At 34.8% G+C, this 18,054-nt stretch overlaps 2 protein-coding genes and 2 pseudogenes across 2 annotated transcripts; 3 read left to right on the top strand and 1 right to left on the bottom strand.

Annotated features, from left to right (window-relative positions):
* On the bottom strand, positions 277-4,546 carry LOC104713419 (UPF0496 protein At3g28270-like). Its single transcript, XM_010430528.2, has 2 exons — positions 4,389-4,546; positions 277-1,674 (listed from the first exon to the last, which is right to left on the bottom strand). The coding sequence occupies exon 2, from the start codon at positions 1,661-1,663 to the stop codon at positions 491-493; it is 1,173 nt and encodes a 390-aa protein (XP_010428830.1). The 5' UTR covers positions 1,664-1,674; positions 4,389-4,546; the 3' UTR covers positions 277-490.
* Positions 5,275-6,617, top strand: LOC104715870 (annotated as a pseudogene).
* LOC104713422 (indole glucosinolate O-methyltransferase 1-like) lies at positions 9,341-11,217 on the top strand. The gene is made up of 4 exons (XM_010430530.2): positions 9,341-9,874; positions 10,008-10,318; positions 10,460-10,524; positions 10,665-11,217. The coding sequence occupies exons 1-4, from the start codon at positions 9,414-9,416 to the stop codon at positions 10,962-10,964; spliced, it is 1,137 nt and encodes a 378-aa protein (XP_010428832.1). The 5' UTR covers positions 9,341-9,413; the 3' UTR covers positions 10,965-11,217.
* On the top strand, positions 11,531-17,402 carry LOC104713421 (annotated as a pseudogene).

Raw genomic sequence — 18,054 nt, forward strand, 5'->3', positions numbered from 1 at the left:
AGTCATCCTAATATCATCATGACTCTCGAAGTCATGTGCCGTGGCATTACCAAACCAAAAACGACATAGGGCTAACATTCTCATCATATCTATGAGATAGAAGTCACATATGCTGCCTACGCCTGCATCTCAGTTGTTGTAGCAGCTACTTGCTAGTTACTACTTACGTTTTTAACGGTTGTGTAGTGGATGCAATTAGGCTGCTGCACATACTAATGGGGACATTTTGCACCCATTGAATAATATATCAATATATATTATATATTGGGGACCATATAAAGATGTAACTTTCCCCCATAGAAAACATACATTTCACGGGATTTGAATTGGATTGATGATATAACTCATAGAGAGAGGTACATATCAACCATAATCCTCTCGGATGGTCAACTTTTAAAAGTAAAATAAAACACGTACTGGGCTGTAAACCCAATTATTAAAACATAGAAATATTGAAATTGACTCTTGAACAACAAAATATCGCGATAGTTTAACCGTCATGATATTTTCCAGAACCGTTGATCTTTTCGAGAACGTGACGCCTCGTCTCCATGATCATTTCGCTATGCGTAGACACAGTTTCACCAACCTGCTTGATTTTCTCTGTTAATTTCCTTACTTCCTCCCCGATAAGGTGCAGGTGACCTTTCATTTCCAGCTCATCATCTTCTTCCTCTTCATCCTCAACAGCTTCAGTCACTAACTTCAAAATATCCGAGATCTTTACTCTTAGCTCGTGGACTAGTACAGATACGGACTTCATCGCTTCTTTGTTTGTTTCCGTTGCCTTATCCGCCAAACTTGCTACACCAATTTGTTTGTTCACATCTTCCTCCCTTTTCTTCTGACCCTCCATCTTTTTCTCCATGTAAAAGTTGACGCCTACCCATCCCAACGCAAGAAATGGTACTGCTAGAGCCACAAAGGGCGCAGCCACACCTACGGCTACAGCCATTACAGCTATTGATGCGATGGCAGCAAGCGCAATTGCAGCACCGAAAACCACATTCCAAATTAGACTCGTTTGTTGTTCCTCTTCAAGCTTTTTTTTAGCCTCACGCAGTTCCTCATCAAGCTTTTCTTTAGCCACACACAGTTCCTTCAGAAGCGATTCCTGCTGCTCTTTGATCAACTCAAACTGAGTTTTGAACCCTTGGCCGTCAAAAGGATCTCCTATGGCTTCAAACCTCTTCAGATCCTTCAAGGTTTTTTCATACCTCTTCTTCTTTCCACCAACGTCCTTTTCTGCCGACTCTTTGTCAAACTGTGCCACGGCCTCTTGAATGTAGAGTTGGCCCCTTTTTGCTTTCACCACGCATTCCATTACATTATCGAAGATCTCTAACGTCTTCATGGTATTTTCAAAATAGGCAGTGACCAAAGCTCTTAGAGCTTTGTTCTCCCACACATCGTCTTTGCTTTCAAAAATGAAGTTTGCTACATCTTGGCTAACTTGAAGTAGGTGGTCGGTGACCTCCTTGTGTACTGCGTGTTGGGACAACAACCCATCATCGGGTCCAGCGGTAAGCGAGTCTATCACTTTGATGGTTTTCTGCTGAAGCGAAGCATCAAAGGATTTGAGGTATGGGTGGTCTTCACAAGCGGATTTGTAAGCACTCATGTGTCCTGAGCACTTCGACATAGTTTCTTTGGATAAAGCCATTGATGATATTACTGAAAGCAAAAATATCAAGAAAAGTTAGAGAAATTTAGGGCTTAGTTTTGCATACACAGCGAGCTTCCCAAATTAAAGTAGTTAGCATCCACTGTCCATTTACAATACAAAAAATAACAAAAACGAAAAAGCAAAATATAGTTTATACATGTTTTTTCTTGTTCTTCATGGTAGCTAAATAGTGTTTTCAGTTTTTAATGTCTTCTTATTAATTAATGTTAGTAAATAGTAAATTTCAATATGCACCTATTTTGAAAAATAATTGGATCTGAAATTATATTGCTTAATTTTGTAGAAATATATAGATGTTTAAATTTACTAACACACATCATTCTGAATTAAAAATATGAATATTGATTTCTTAATTTCCATTAGTCAGTTATATAATGTTAAGTACAGGGAGGAAAATAGTGTTACTTGTAAAAATATGAAAAATAATTATAATAATAAATAGAAAATACGACAACCCAAACTATAACAAATTAATAATATAACAAATATATAGTTCTACGTATAATAAACTGTTAAAAAGACTAGATTTTCAGAAAAAAAAATAAAAAAAAATATAGAAATTTTATAATTACTGTCTATGGCTATAATTTTTTGTTTTATGGATTTTTGTGTGGTGATATAGAGATGTTTATTATTATTATTATTATTATTATTATTATTATTATTATTTTGAGTAAGATTAAATAGGGAATTAGAGAAAAGAGAGAAGGAAAATATAGGAAAACTAGATGGCAATTTGCATAGAAGAAAAAGATTTTTGTTTTGTTTTATGTGGCTCATGTTTTGGTTTCTTGAAGTAAAAATACTAGGTAATCTTGTTGTACATATATATGATATTTAGTCTATGTTAAGATAATTGTTGAGGATAACAAAACATTTTAAGCCTTAGAAAACCAAGTAAAAGACTTTATAATCTTATTTTTATTTGGTTTGTCTCAGTTTTAAATAATTGGAAACTGAGTTAGGGGAGAGGAGGCATGGTCCATGGAGTTATTATGGAGGGGGACGCTTCACGTTTGGTGGTTATTTACTTATTTGCTTATTTGTTAGCTTTCGGATAATTAAATCTTATTGGACCAATTGGGATTACTTGGGTCCCGTTGGCTCGTATTGTATCCTATCTCCTCATTGTAATTAACTGTTGGAGATATTGAACATATTTTCGTTTATATGTGTAACAAACTCTTATTTGACAACAAAAACAAAGTAACAAACTCTTAAGTGGTTATAGACAACTTTTTTTTGTCGAAGCTACAAATAATGAAGGGATTCATAGGTATACAAGTCCTTAGAATTAGCTATAAGATTTATATTTAAAACCGGTTAAGTTTCAAAAATTCTTGAAAAATCGTTTTAAAAGATGTAAAAATTTAACTATTCTATTATTATACGAGCATATTACAATGTAACATTGTTAACATCCATATTCATATCTGCATATATAATGTACCTTATTGGAGAAAAGAAGTCATTAGCTCCAGAAAAACGTTTGAGAGTTAAAAACACTCTGGCAATTTGCAATTACACTATGGCGAGATAACCAACTATTGGAGATACTGAGCACGAGTTTCTTTAGCGAGATAACTCCTAAAGTGGTTATAAAACACTACGTACCCTCCCAAGTCCCACACCAATAAAAAATTCAAGGGCCATTTTACGTGCTTTTTATGCATTTTGTTTTATGTTTGTTCCTAATTCTAATCTTTTAGTCTGAAACTATAACTTAAAATAAAAATTATTCAAAATTGAAACTAAATAATATATTAAAATTTAATAAATTTACTTATTCAGTTATTCTTTATAAAATATATATACTTATAAATTTTTTCAAATTCAACACCTATTTATTTAATAACTGACATTGTAATTGTTTGCAAATACAATAAAATATATATAAAACTTTAATATTTTATTAAAAATAACTAATATCAATTATTTTACAATTATATATATAAATAAAAATTTCATTATTAATTTATAATGCTTGGCATGTCGCTATTAATTTCATAATTTAATTATTTGATTAATCTGATTTTATCATGCTTAATTAGCATGTCGGTACCAATGCTTATACAATCATTAACTCACGGTATTGATAGTGTACGTAGACTTTTAATTATACAATTATTAATTTACAGTATTTTTATGGTGTGAGTTGGTCTGAGTTGGCTATTAGTAAATGAATTTGTTATAAATAGTTCATGCTAAGAAAATGGACAAAATAACATTTATAAATTAACTAATATATAAGAACATCTTAATTATTACATGGTGTCAGAGATATTAGTTTTTTTAGTTATTATTGAATTGATAAGATTCGATTTATAATCAATATTTACTATGTGGAATAACTTAATTTAGTGGAATCAAACTCTGCTGAAATCGATAGCTGAGGCGGAGCTGTAACAACTTGATTAAAGATACTTTCCGCAATATTATTTAGTGGATTTATGCTTAGCATGTCGTACACCAAATATCGTGAAGAAAAATAAACTATTATAACAAATAGAAATATGAAAAACACACAAAAAAATTAAAATATATATTTATATAGTTTTATGTGTCAAATAAATCGGTTAAATTTATTTTATTATAAATATGAAAAATAAATAAAATAAATATGAGCAAAAAAATCTAATGATACAAAAAAGCAATGTTGTTAAAAGAGAAAATGAGCTAGTTAAAGAAAGACAGAAATTACCAGAAATTGGATCAGAATACTGGAGGATATTGATCTCAACCTTCTTTGACCAAAATATTTTAGGTTTGAAGTTTGAATGATATTTTAGGTTAAGTGATTTTCAAGTATTTATAGGAGAAAAACATGCAGGAGGAACCCGTGTGTTTGGTTTAGTTACAACTAAAAGTCTCAACAAAGTCTGTCTATACATCTCCAAAATCAGTAGTCCGTCAGTAGTCTACACCTATATGAGTAATGTCTACACCTGTATGGAGTAATGTCCTCACCTATATGAGTGATGTCTTCACGTGTTTGGAGTAATGTCTTCACCTGTATAAGCAAAATTATTGAACTTTTTGATAAAATTTGCTTAGAAGATAAATTATCGGGCCAACATGTTTAAAATTTTATTTTTTATTTTTATTTTTTATAAAACCATTGTTTTAAACGAGTTTTTTGTAGAATAAAATATTATGAATTTCTCCATTTTTTTCTCTATATTGTTCAAACCCTACTCCGTTGATCTCCATCACAAATCCCAAAAAAAAAAATTCCAATATTTAACGGCTTTACGGTAGAACCTCTATAAATTAATACTCTTTAAATTAATACTCGCTATAAATTAATAAATTATTCCGGTTCCGAGTTAGGCCGGTGTAAAATATGACACATTTTGATAAATTAGTAAGATAATAATTTTTTTCGGAAATCCTATGTAAAATATGATCCCATCAATATCATAAATTAATAATCAAAGTATTATTAATATATATATATATATATATATCTAAGAAGATCTAGTGAAATATGACTCTATTGTTGTTTCCATATTCTTGAATTTGCATTCTTATTGGAGCTCATCTCTAATCTTTTTCATTGCCGTCTTCTCAAATCGCATCCAAAAATTATGGAGAATTCTAAATGTGATGTATTTGGTTTTAAAACTATCGCAATATCTTATTTGACTTCATCACTACCATGAATAATAGTAGCAATTTCTTCTAAACTCTAAACTTCTATCATTTATCATTTTTACCTAAACTCTAAACTTAACAATTAAGATAGCCAAGATTATAAATTAAGAAAATTCTTTAATATTATAAATGATAACAAAAGTATCTTATTTTTTATTTTTTTTTTAATTATGAAAATTAAAAATCTCTTCATAAATTAATAATTATTAATTTAACGATAAATTAAAACCTCTATAAATTAATAAAATTTCATGGTCCCGACCTTATTAATTTATAGAGGTTTTACTGTATTTTGTTTAGCCTTAACCCAAAAAAGATTCAAATCGTGGCTCCGAGAGAATATGATTTGTTTTTGTATATAAAAGAGTAAACCCTAATCCAAGTGAAACAGAGGAATAGGAAGATGAATTCCTTTACAGAGGATCTAACTGAAGAGTTTCACAACTTCTCAACTGGTTTGCAAGCAGTGGAAATCTATAGTCGATCTCCTCCATATTTCCGTGAAATATTCCGGTCTCTTCACCAAAACTCACAACATACTTCACCATGGTCGCTCATGTCTCGGAATGATGGGAAAGAAGTTATAGCTCACTACTGATGCAACAACACTTCGGGACTTAAAAGATCTCTTGGCTCTTACATATCGTCATTCCTTACTGACAAGTTCGAGACTCAGAGAGACTTATACAAAGTGTGGGATTACATCGACGTTGGTTTAATTTTGATCAGTGAAGTCACTATCCCCACCAAGAACCGGTCCTTATACGTGGCTAATCCAGTTTCAAAGGAATGCGTAGAAATACCTTGTCATGCTCATCTCAAGCAATATTCATGGCCCTTGGGAATTGCCATACTAACTGAGAATGACGTCTTTTTAGGTTACAAAGTTGTTCTGCTTGACTTTGATTACTACAGAAACAGAAGTATGAACTTGACTTTTCTTATATATTCATCTGAGACGGGGTTGTGGAGTCTCAAAACTGTCCATTCTCCTTTCTCTTTGTCCTGTCAGTATTTTTTAAATTCCTTTAGCTTGAAGGGAAGTATTCACTGGCATGGCCTCAAAAATGACACTGAAGAGGTTGTTGTGTCCATGGATTTCTACGCAGATGGCATGGAATATGATCAATATCGTGTTACATCCTTCCCTGATTCAGGAAAGCATTTTGGATTCGAAAGAGTTTGCAGAATTTCTTGTGGATTTATTATGTATATGAACATAGTCTCTGGATCTCCGTCTCCAATCGCCTCCCACTCGACCAAGGCATCCACATAAGCGAAACCAAGCCACAAAAAAAACGAAATCACACAAACATTCAATAGAATCAATCACACAATTCATAGAACAACAAAACAGAGAATCTCAAGCTTAGATCAGCCATGGTATGCACTTACCTCTTTCAAAGGAAGATTCTGACCCTAAACCAATGAAAACAGCTTCACCCTCGGCTATTCAAACAACCTCATCAGGCTGCTCATCCTCATTCTCAAAAACCCATGAATTTCTCGCTTTCCATATATACCACATAATGCAAGGAAAAGCTGAAATTCTGTGAAGCATAATTCGTAGGTCCCAAAAAATGATCCATATTTGCATACACGGACTTTGTTAGAAATGAGATTATCCCCATCGGTACGTGAGATAAAGCCCATACCTGCCGAGTAGGTGGACAACCAAAAATGGCATGATTGATGGTTTCCTCGTTAGCACCACACCTTGCACAGTGAATATCACAAGCAATGCCCGCCATCGCAGATTTGCCGATACTGAAATACAACCTGATAGAACTTGCTACACAAAATGTTAAATTTTTGGTGGACATTTGACCTTCCAAATTCTGGAAAGAAGAGGGGTAATCTTAGGACCACACCCAAGAACCTGTAAAGGCCTAGGAGCTGCCATACATGTCATATGATACCCGAACTTAACAATATACTTCCATATTTTTGTAAAATGCCAACCTAGAAAATCTGCCTTTGGGCAACTTCCTAAGAGTAAAGCCGCTATCATGGCGACATCCTCTAAGTCAAAATTCTCAATAAGCTGATCCATACGTCATGTATTCGTCTGACGGTCAATTAGATGAAACATTTGGAGAGAAGGGTCCTTAAGTGGACTCTTACTTAAGACTAGTCTTGGGGATTGAGCTAGAATCCAAGGATCCGTCCATATAAAAATGGATTCTCCGGAACCTACTCTTTAAGAAGCCCATTATTTACCAGAGAGTGAGCTGAGACAAAACTCCTTCAACCATACAATGGAGAGCATTATTTAATCGGATCCATTGAATTCAAATTCTGATAGTACGTACTTTTAAAGACCTTGGCAACAATGTTTCCAGAACTTTAATCAGCCCCCATAATTGTTTTGCCAACAGAGCCGAATTAAAGTTATCTACGTTCCTAAAACCTAACCCGCTGAACTGCTTACTACAACATAATTTCTTCAAGGCCAACTAATGCATACCCCTGACTGACCATTGGTACTCCACCAGAAATTTGCCACTGTACTTGTAAGTTTGAATGTGATTGTTTTTGGTAACCAAAAACAAGACATCACAAAATTCAGTACATCAGTTAATCATCACATCTTTTCGCTCTTTTGAAAGCAATTTTGTCGTCCAACCATTCGTCCGACTATGCAACCTATCTCGAAGAAAAGAGAAAACCTTTGGTTTTAGACCCACCCAATTATAACATCACTAATACTAATTTTTAGTACAGGAATACCTTTAATCATGGAATATAATATTTTCTAGATTTTTACATACTAAATTCCTTTTTCTTGTGGTCATACTAAACAATTAACATTGTACGGCTTCAAAATGTTACTTTCGATTTTAATACTGTGTTAAGTTAAGAGTTTTTCTCCTTTTCCACATTATATCCAACTAAATCTTGAGATTTTGTATGACGTTGCTAAGATATGATGTACTTAAATATATTATGACAGATTCGTTGCAATTTTAAACTGAAATCACATGACAAATGATCGCAATATATGAACAATCGATAAAGAATCAAATGTATGTTTAATCAGAATGATTAGAAGAAGAAAAAAAACTACAAAAAATATGTACTCGTCCATTTGACACCAAGTAAAGGAACAATATAATTTAGCTTTGGTGGTTCCATAAAGTGATAGCCTGATTCACGTGGTTTCGTGGACCCAATGGCTCCTGTTAATACCACAAAAAATATTTTATTTATACAATGTTTTAAATTGTGGTGTAGCCGTAGGTGATAGAGAGTCCGAGAAAATTCACACTCACACACACTTGTGATCTTTTGCATGTTATGGTAAGAAAATACACCTTTGGCGGTTTGATGAAAAAGACTAATATTGCTTACGTACTCCAATTTTTCTGCAAACTTTTATATCAATGAATACGTGATTTTCTTGACTAACATATAGCTCCAATCTTATATAAATACCATGCATATTTTTGCAACTTCAGACAAAATATGAAAATAACATTGTTTAGATTTGTTTGTTTTGTTTTCTTAGTTGTAAAAGCTAATCAATACCATGTCGTTTATTAGGTTTTTTTAAAATAAGTACTATGCGTTTCATGCTTTCTATGTATATACACTTTTATAATCATGAATTTGATATAGGTACATGTATATATTTTATAACCATGTTTGATCGAAAGAAAAATGTGCTTTCTATGTGTATATCAATATCATAGATTTTTAAAATAACAGTAGTAAAAAAGGGTTGGATTTGGTAATAAGTCTTATTTTTTCATTTGCATGTGTGAAAACCATAAAACATGTATTTTCGTATAACAAATATAATACTTTAAAGTTGAAACCAGTGTCCCCACAATCCATGATCACGAAACTTTTAATTATTTCGTGAATCTCGACGAAAAATAAAATACAATTGTCATAGTCCTCTTGTGTATTGATTTGGCAATCAAATGGAAAGCCCTTGCGTCCACTTGGCTGGCCACTTGGCTTCACATTGTTTCCTTATAAAAATGTCACTAATTATGAATGTTGAAACCACACACTCTTGAACTTTAAACTCTCTTTCGTAATAAATCCCTCTAACCAACGACAAGAAATGACCAACCACTTTCAAGATCCCTTAACCACTTACCCTAAACCGGTTTTAACCAAAGAAGAAGACGAGAAAATGGTGAGTTTGCAAGCGGAGAGCATCGTGAACACCGTGGCCTTCCCTATGGTTCTCAAAGCAGCCTTGGAGCTTGGTGTCATCGACACAATCTCTGCTGCAGGCAACGGCGCATGGCTATCACCATCTGAGATAGTGGCTAGTCTCCCAACCAAACCTACCAACCCGGAGGCGCCGGTGTTGCTGGACCGGATGCTACGATTACTCGTCAGCCACTCGATCTTGAAGTGTCGTCTGGTTGAAGCCAGAGAAAATGGTCGAACCGGAAAGACCAAGAGAGAATATGCAACCGAACCGGTTTGCAAGTTTTTCTTGAAAGATAGTGACGGCTCTGGTTCTCTTTTGTCACTGTTCTTAATGTTCCATAGCCAAGTGTTTTTCAAGACTTGGTAAGTCAATTCGAGTTGGTTGTCAGTTACATTAATTAAACCAGTTTATCAATAACCAACGTACAAAAAAATAATGTTCTCTTTAAACCTATATGTATCATAAATGAATAATTGAAGATTTTTGTCTTAACAGGACAAATCTTAAAGATGTGATACTAGAAGGAAGCGATGCATTCAGCTCTGCTCACGGCATGAGAATTTTTGAATACATTAATTCCGATGAACAGTTCGCTGAGATGTTTAATCGTGCCATGTCGGAACCTTCAACCATGATCATGAAGAAGGTTCTAGAAGTATACAGAGGATTTGAAGATGTTAACACTTTGGTGGATGTTGGTGGAGGAAATGGCACCATTTTAGGTCTTGTCACTTCCAAGTATCCTCATATTAAAGGTGTTAATTTCGACTTAGCTCAGGTTTTAACTCACGCTCCCTTTTATCCAGGTACACACTATTTAATACTATTCTTTGTTAAACAACTTCTTAATATATACATTTGATCAGATTTATATTGAACTGCTAGTTTTTAGTAACTACACCTCTTAATTAAACCTTTTGTATTGTTTAATTATACTAATGATATAGGAGTCGAGCATGTCTCCGGAGACATGTTTATAGAAGTTCCAAAGGGAGATGCAATCTTTATGAAAGTAAGTTTACAAATATATTGAAGAGATAAACTTTAGATTTATTTATTTTGCTAGAAAGCTTGATATATAAATTTATATCTTTAATGTTATTATCTAAGAAAATCATTTATTCGAACTAAAATGGTTACAATGATTGACAGTGGATACTACATGATTGGAAGGACGAGCTTTGTATAAAGATTTTGAAAAATTGTTGGAAGAGTCTACCAGAAAAAGGGAAAGTGATAATCGTAGAGATGATTACACCAACAGAACCAAGGAGTGGTGACTTTTCCTCGAACGCTGTGTTTGCGATGGACTTGTTGATGTTAACACAATGCTCAGGTGGGAAAGAGAGATCTCTTTCACAGTTCGAGAGTTTAGCATTTGCGTCAGGTTTTGTTCGATGTGACATCATTTGCCTTGCCTATTCATATTCTGTTATCGAACTCCACAAATAAGATAATTGAAATTTACCAAAATAATACAATATTCACTGGTTTGGTGCGAGAAATTATGGGGGCTACAATTCTTCTACTCTTCACATATGTAAAATGAATAAGTTACGTAAGAGGAGTTTTTTTTTTTTTTTTTTNGTGATGGTTTTTATTGCATGTAATATAATGTTTTATGGTGCTGGCTTGGGTCCTTTTGCTTTTATGAAAGTGTGTGTTTGCATTAGGTTTGTAGTTACTGTTTGGATCGCGGGTTTAACAGCTGTCTGACCGGAACGGTCCGGATTTTTCAAACATTGAGTTACGTTGATTACATATTTGCAATACTATTAAATCAGCATAGATATTGAAAAGTGAATATGGACATGGTTATCCTAAGTTAAAAACTCACTTGAAACAATGTATACTGAATGTAGGCCAACTGGCCTTGGACTTGAGCCATGTGTTTCACATGGTGGATTTGTATCCAACAAGCTTACCCACGGGCCACGGCCCACCCATGAGATTTACCAGCAATGAATAAAATTAAAACAATGGCAAACCATTAACCTGTTCCCCTAAACCGGCTCTAACCAAAGAAAGAACAACAAGTTACGAACTCAATCAATGTTCTCATCATTACATGAACGGATGAACGGATGAACCATAAACATGAGCTTGCAAGCAGAGTGTGAGAGAGTATATTGCGAACTCAATGCTTCTCAAAAACGCCTTGGAGCTTTGGATTTCGTTTCTTGTGTGTATGAATATGATGAGAACAGGTTTAACTCGACCTGATGAGTATACTTTTCCATTAGTTATGAAGGTTTGTTCTAACAATGGACAGGTTCGTGCTGGTTCAACGGTTCATATGTTGGTCCTGAGAATTGTGTTTGATAAAGATGTTGTGGCTACAAGTTTTGTTGGTTTTATCTATGGTGCGCGTAAGGATTATTTTTAAGTGCACGTAAGGTGTTTGGTGAAATGCCTGAGAGAAAATGCGGTTTCTTGGACAGCTTTGATTGTAGTGTATGTGAAATCTGGGGAGTTAAAGAGGAAACGAAGAGGATGTTTTTGATCAAAGTATATGAATAAAATTCTGTGGGATTATTTATATAACCCAAAAAAGTTATGGTGCACATAGACCGACAAACCAATAAAAGCCCAGCCCGAAGTAGATTATTTATTATTGGTGCTCTCAAACCTTGCTGGGAAAGTAAGCCGTCGCCGTTTTCATCTTCTCCATGGCCAGTTCCAGCAAGAAATCGTCCGCCAAAGTTGGTTTGTTTTGCATGGCTCTGAGCTCTTCTTATCTAATAATGTTTTATACTCTGCTGATCACTTACTTGGCTTGTTGGTTTTAACTTTAGTTTTTTGCTGCTCTTTTCTTAGGTAAGCGAAAGCCTGAAGATGATTTGGAGACCAAACCGATTCTTAAGAAACATAAGGAAACATCCAAACTGAAGGTAAACCTAAGATTGGTCGGATTCCTCTTGTTCTTTCTTTTACTACAATTTTGTTTTACACTGTGTTGTTCGAATAGCTACTCTTAACAGGAGACAACAGAAGGTTTGTTAAATATTCTGCACATAATTGTACAATTAAGCATCCTGTTCTTTACTATCTTCAGAATATGTCAGGCTCAGACATTTAATAACACAACTTAGTCGATTTGTTATGCAACTTTTGAGTCCTTTCTTTAATTTTTCTCTTTGCTAACTCACTTGGCTGTTATATTCAGGCCGTTCCCGTAACACAAAAGACGCTCTTTGTCGCCGGTCTCTCTAGGCAAACAAACATATCACATATGTAAGCAGATCACCTTAAACTTCCACTCTCCTTCTCGGAGCAAGTTTTTCAATGACTGATATTTTACCCTCCACTTTTTACAGCATCGATTTCTTCAAAGATGTTGGACAAGTTGTTCATGTTCGACTTTGTGTAAACGACCAGGGTGAACATGCGCACTCTGCCTTTGTTGAGTTTGCTTCTGATGAAGCAAACAAGGTGAGAGACTAGTTTTTTTTTTAGTAATGATGAATCAATTATTCAACTATTCAATTTGAAATTAACCCTTATTGCGTATTAAATCAATCTTTTATACGCTAGGCACTGGAAACGAAGAACGGTGAATATTTGCACAGTTGCAAGATTTTTATTGGAGTGGTTGAGACATCTACATACCATCCACCCAAGTAAATTGATTCTTCCATGTTACGGAGATTTGTTTCTGTAACACTCGTTCTAACTTATAGCTAGAGTTTTGATGCCACTACAGAAGACTAACGCTTTTATTTTTTCTGTTAGTTAGGTTTTGCCTAGATCACAAGGTTTGGTAAGGGATCTAACTCTTTGCATCTTGAGTTTGTTATCAAGAAGAGCTCATTAGGTGTACTTTTTTGGTATACATGGAGTGATCACCACTAAGGTTTTCGATATATCAGGAACGTAGACTCCCTTCAACTAGAAAAAGAAAAAGAAGATGAAGAAGATGAGACACCTTCTGATTTTGTTGTTGAGGTGCCCTGTTCTTATTATCTGCTTCAGATGAGGCTTCTTTTTTTTTTTTTGGTCATGCAATTTAAGTAAGTCCTTCTCTCCTTTGAGTCGTGCTAACACTTGACTGTTAAATCCAGGAATTACTCGTTATTGCCAATCTCTCTCCCCACACTAAAATATCACACATGTAAGCCGCACCTTACATTTCCACTTTTCGTTCTCTGGAGCAAGTTTTCCTTCACTGATATTTTAACCTCCACTTTCGCAGCCGAAATTTCTTTAGTGATGTTGGAGGACTTGTTAGTGTTCGACTTGTTGTAAACGGCGAGGGTAAGAATGTGGGCTATGGCTTTGTTGAGTTTGCTTCTGCTCTCAGTGCAAACACGGTGAGAGTAGTTTTGTTTTGTTTTGTTTTGTAGTAATGATGAAAAGAAAGTATTCAAATCGTTCGAAAAGTAGTCTCTTTACTTATTTATTATGAAAATGTATACATAACTAGTTATTTGAAAGTACAATACCTGTTTTAATCTTTTGTGCTGTAGGCTCTGGAACTTAAGAATGGTGAATATTTGCATGATCACAAGATTTTGTTGATGAAGGGACATTATCAAACTCCTGCTTTTGTTGAGGTACCTGTCCTTCTTATCTTCTAAATAATGTCCTTCCTAGGATGGATCTTTTTTGCTTTTCTGCAATTTTTTAAAAGTCCTTCNGATATATCAGGAACGTAGACTCCCTTCAACTAGAAAAAGAAAAAGAAGATGAAGAAGATGAGACACCTTCTGATTTTGTTGTTGAGGTGCCCTGTTCTTATTATCTGCTTCAGATGAGGCTTCTTTTTTTTTTTTTGGTCATGCAATTTAAGTAAGTCCTTCTCTCCTTTGAGTCGTGCTAACACTTGACTGTTAAATCCAGGAATTACTCGTTATTGCCAATCTCTCTCCCCACACTAAAATATCACACATGTAAGCCGCACCTTACATTTCCACTTTTCGTTCTCTGGAGCAAGTTTTCCTTCACTGATATTTTAACCTCCACTTTCGCAGCCGAAATTTCTTTAGGGATGTTGGAGGACTTGTTAGTGTTCGACTTGTTGTAAACGGCGAGGGTAAGAATGTGGGCTATGGCTTTGTTGAGTTTGCTTCTGCTCTCAGTGCAAACACGGTGAGAGTAGTTTTGTTTTGTTTTGTTTTGTAGTAATGATGAAAAGAAAGTATTCAAATCGTTCGAAAAGTAGTCTCTTTACTTATTTATTATGAAAATGTATACATAACTAGTTATTTGAAAGTACAATACCTGTTTTAATCTTTTGTGCTGTAGGCTCTGGAACTTAAGAATGGTGAATATTTGCATGATCACAAGATTTTGTTGATGAAGGGACATTATCAAACTCCTGCTTTTGTTGAGGTACCTGTCCTTCTTATCTTCTAAATAATGTCCTTCCTAGGATGGATCTTTTTTGCTTTTCTGCAATTTTTTAAAAGTCCTTCTCTCCTAAAGAGTCTTGCTAACTCAATTGGCTGTTATATTCAGGAAGCTGCCATAACTAAAACGCTCTTTATTTCCAACCTCTCTAAAACCATTAAGATATCAGACATGTAAGTAGCATCTTAAATTTCCACTTTCGTTCTCGGAGCAAGTTTTTCATGACTAATAATAATAATTAATCCTCCGTATTGACAGCATCAATTTCTTCAAAGTTGTTGGAGAAGTTATTCATGTTCGACTTATTGTAAACTGCCAGGGGCAGGAGCCTAGGCCCTGGGGCTTTGTTGAGTTCGCTTCTGCTACCGAAGTAGAGAAGGTGAGAGTGTCGTTCTGTAGTAGTTATGATGAGAAAAGCATTTTAGTAGTAGTCAGTTGAAAAGTAGTTTATACGAGAAGGTGGGAGAGTGTCGTTCTGTAGAACTGATGAAAATAACATTTTAGTAGTCAGTTGAAAAGTAGTGTATACTTGGTGATGAAACATATATACAAGTGGTCATCTGAAAGTACGATTGCTGATTAAATCTTTTATACTGTAGGCGCTGGTAAAGAACGGTGAATATCTGCACGGGCGCAAGATGTTTCTTGAGGCGGCTAAGACAGTTCCACTCAGTCCACCCAAGTAAATTGATTTGTTTCTGTAACACTGGTTGTAACTTATTGCTGGAGCTTTGATGCCACTACAGAAGACTTAACGCTTTTTGTTTTGTTAATTAGGTGTTGCCTAGATCACAAGGTTTGGTAAGGGATTTAACTATCTGCACCTGGAGTTTGTTCATTGGGTGAAGTTTTTGGGATACATAGAGTGATCACCAAGGTTTTTGATATTCCCAGGTACGAAGACTACCTTCGACAAGAAAGCCTTCTGATGGGAGAAGATGAGGCAGTGAAAGGACTTGATGAAACTCCCAATTTTCTTGAGGTACCGTACCTGTTTTGACTATCTTCTAAGTATGTCAGGCTAAGAAGAAACGCGTAGAACAGGTTTTTTTTTTTGNTTAGGTTTTGCCTAGATCACAAGGTTTGGTAAGGGATTTAACTATCTGCACCTGGAGTTTGTTCATTGGGTGAAGTTTTTGGGATACATGGAGTGATCACCAAGGTTTTCGATATTCCCAAGGTACGAAGACTACCTTCGACAAGAAAGCCTTCTGATGGGAGAAGATGAGGCAGTGAAAGGACTTTATGAAACTCCCAATTTTCTTGAGGTACCGTACCTGTTTTGACTCTCTTCAAAATATGTCAGGCTAAGAAGAAACGCGTAGCGTTTAATAACAGGTTTTTTTTTGCCACCACAAAATCGAAAGATGACTTATTCTGGGGATGAGGCTACTTTTTTGTTGTTATTGCACTTTTTAAGTCGTCCTTGTATTCTTAGAGTCGTGCTAACACATTTGGGTGTTAAATTCAGGAAGTTGCTGCAAGGAAAAAGACACTATTTCTTGCCAATCTCCCTTACGACTGTCAGATAATACCAACTATGTAAGTAGCACTTTTTTTTTTAATTTCCTCTTCTCTGTTTGGAGCAAGTTTCTAATGACTCATATTCTTTTACCCTCCATTTTTACAGCATCAGTTACTTCAGACATGTTGGAGAAATTGTTCATGTTCGAATTATGGTAGACAACATGGGCGAGCATTTGGGCTGTGGCTATGTTGAGTTTGCTTCTTCTAACGAAGCAGAGAAGGTGAGAGTAGTGCATACTTGCGATGAAGTAGAAGTAGTGTATATTTGAAAGTAGGATTTCTGATTTAACATTTTTTTATGCGGTAGGCGCTGCTGCAAAAGAAGAAATATTTGGGATACATGAACATTTTTGTTGACGTGGCTGAGATAGCTCCTCCATACCCTGTCGGACCCAAGTAATATGATTTTTCCATATAAAGATTTCTTTTGAAATGTCATTACCAGAAGATTACTATTATCTTTGTTAATTATTAGGTACAACCTTGCAAAGAAGCTTTGGTAAGGGATTTAACTATTTTGCCTTTTGTGTTTTGTTATCAAGAGCTATCCCATTGGGTGAATGTGGAGAGATGAACACTAGGGGTTTTTTTTTGATATATTCCAGTTACGACGACAACCTTCGACGAGGAATAATGATGACCAAACCGAATCAGAAGAAACAGAAACTTGGACAAGGAATAATGAAGACCAAACAGAATCTGAAGAAACAGGAGGAGGTTCCTATGAAGGTGATGGGTTTGTTCTGCGGTAAGAAGATTACCTTCTCTGACGACGATGATGAGGAACAAAACACGGACCCCGTCTTGTATGACGATGTGTTTAAGCCGCATAATTGCCTTCTGGCTTAGTCTGGCTTATATCTAATACTTAATCTGAGACAGGAAGTTTTTTTTTTTCACCTCATTAAAATGAATAATCAGGTTTACCGTTTACAGATTTTATCAAACTTAGGACATTTGACTGTTTGGCTAAAAACAATAAAATGTTTATTAAATAATAATGTGTTTTGAGTGTTTCTCCCTTGCCAACTTTATGTATATACAACTATTTGTATGACCGCTGCTCAGATACGATACGATGGAGTATTAATTAAACAAACTATTATTTAGATCTTCAGCTGCTACTTTATCATATGACATGACAAAGACAAATGATCAAAAATTCAATTTTTAACCAAAAATAAAAGACCAAAATATTTTGACACACCAAATCCAAATGGCATATAGTAAAAGGAAAAAGCTCTGGTGGTTCCGTAAAGTGATAGCCTGATTCACGTGGGGGCGCTCCTGTTAATTACCTAAACGATTTTTATCAAGTTTTTTTATATGCCGTATTTTTAAAGGGTACGTTGCAAAGAGATCTATTAAACGCGGCCGAGAGAGCATATATGTATAATGTATGCAAGGTATTGGTGTTAATTGGAAGATTATTTCAAATTTCCAATAACTGAAAGATTACAACGTTTTCAATCAATTAACCTAAATCCGGTTAGTCGGTTACAGTATTCGTAGTTTTCTCACGGCCGGCCGGAAATATTTGTTTTTATTTTTCATCTATTTCTCTTTCACTTACGTTTTCTTCTTGTTTAGCACGAAAATGGTCTTTGTTCCATATATATATATATATACCATATAACAACGATGTCCGATATACAGAGCAATCGAT

This window comes from Camelina sativa, chromosome 9, assembly GCF_000633955.1.
Source record: "Camelina sativa cultivar DH55 chromosome 9, Cs, whole genome shotgun sequence".
NCBI classification, from domain to species: domain Eukaryota; kingdom Viridiplantae; phylum Streptophyta; class Magnoliopsida; order Brassicales; family Brassicaceae; genus Camelina; species Camelina sativa.

Excerpts from the sequence above, each read along its gene's own strand:
- LOC104713419 (XM_010430528.2), bottom strand. The coding sequence starts at position 1,663 with ATGGCTTTATCCAAAGAAACTATGTCGAAGTGCTCAGGACACATGAGT.
- LOC104713422 (XM_010430530.2), top strand. The coding sequence starts at position 9,414 with ATGACCAACCACTTTCAAGATCCCTTAACCACTTACCCTAAACCGGTT. Across the intron at positions 10,319-10,459 it reads TCACGCTCCCTTTTATCCAG|GAGTCGAGCATGTCTCCGGA; the intron begins GTACACACTATT and ends CTAATGATATAG. Across the intron at positions 10,525-10,664 it reads GAGATGCAATCTTTATGAAA|TGGATACTACATGATTGGAA; the intron begins GTAAGTTTACAA and ends AATGATTGACAG.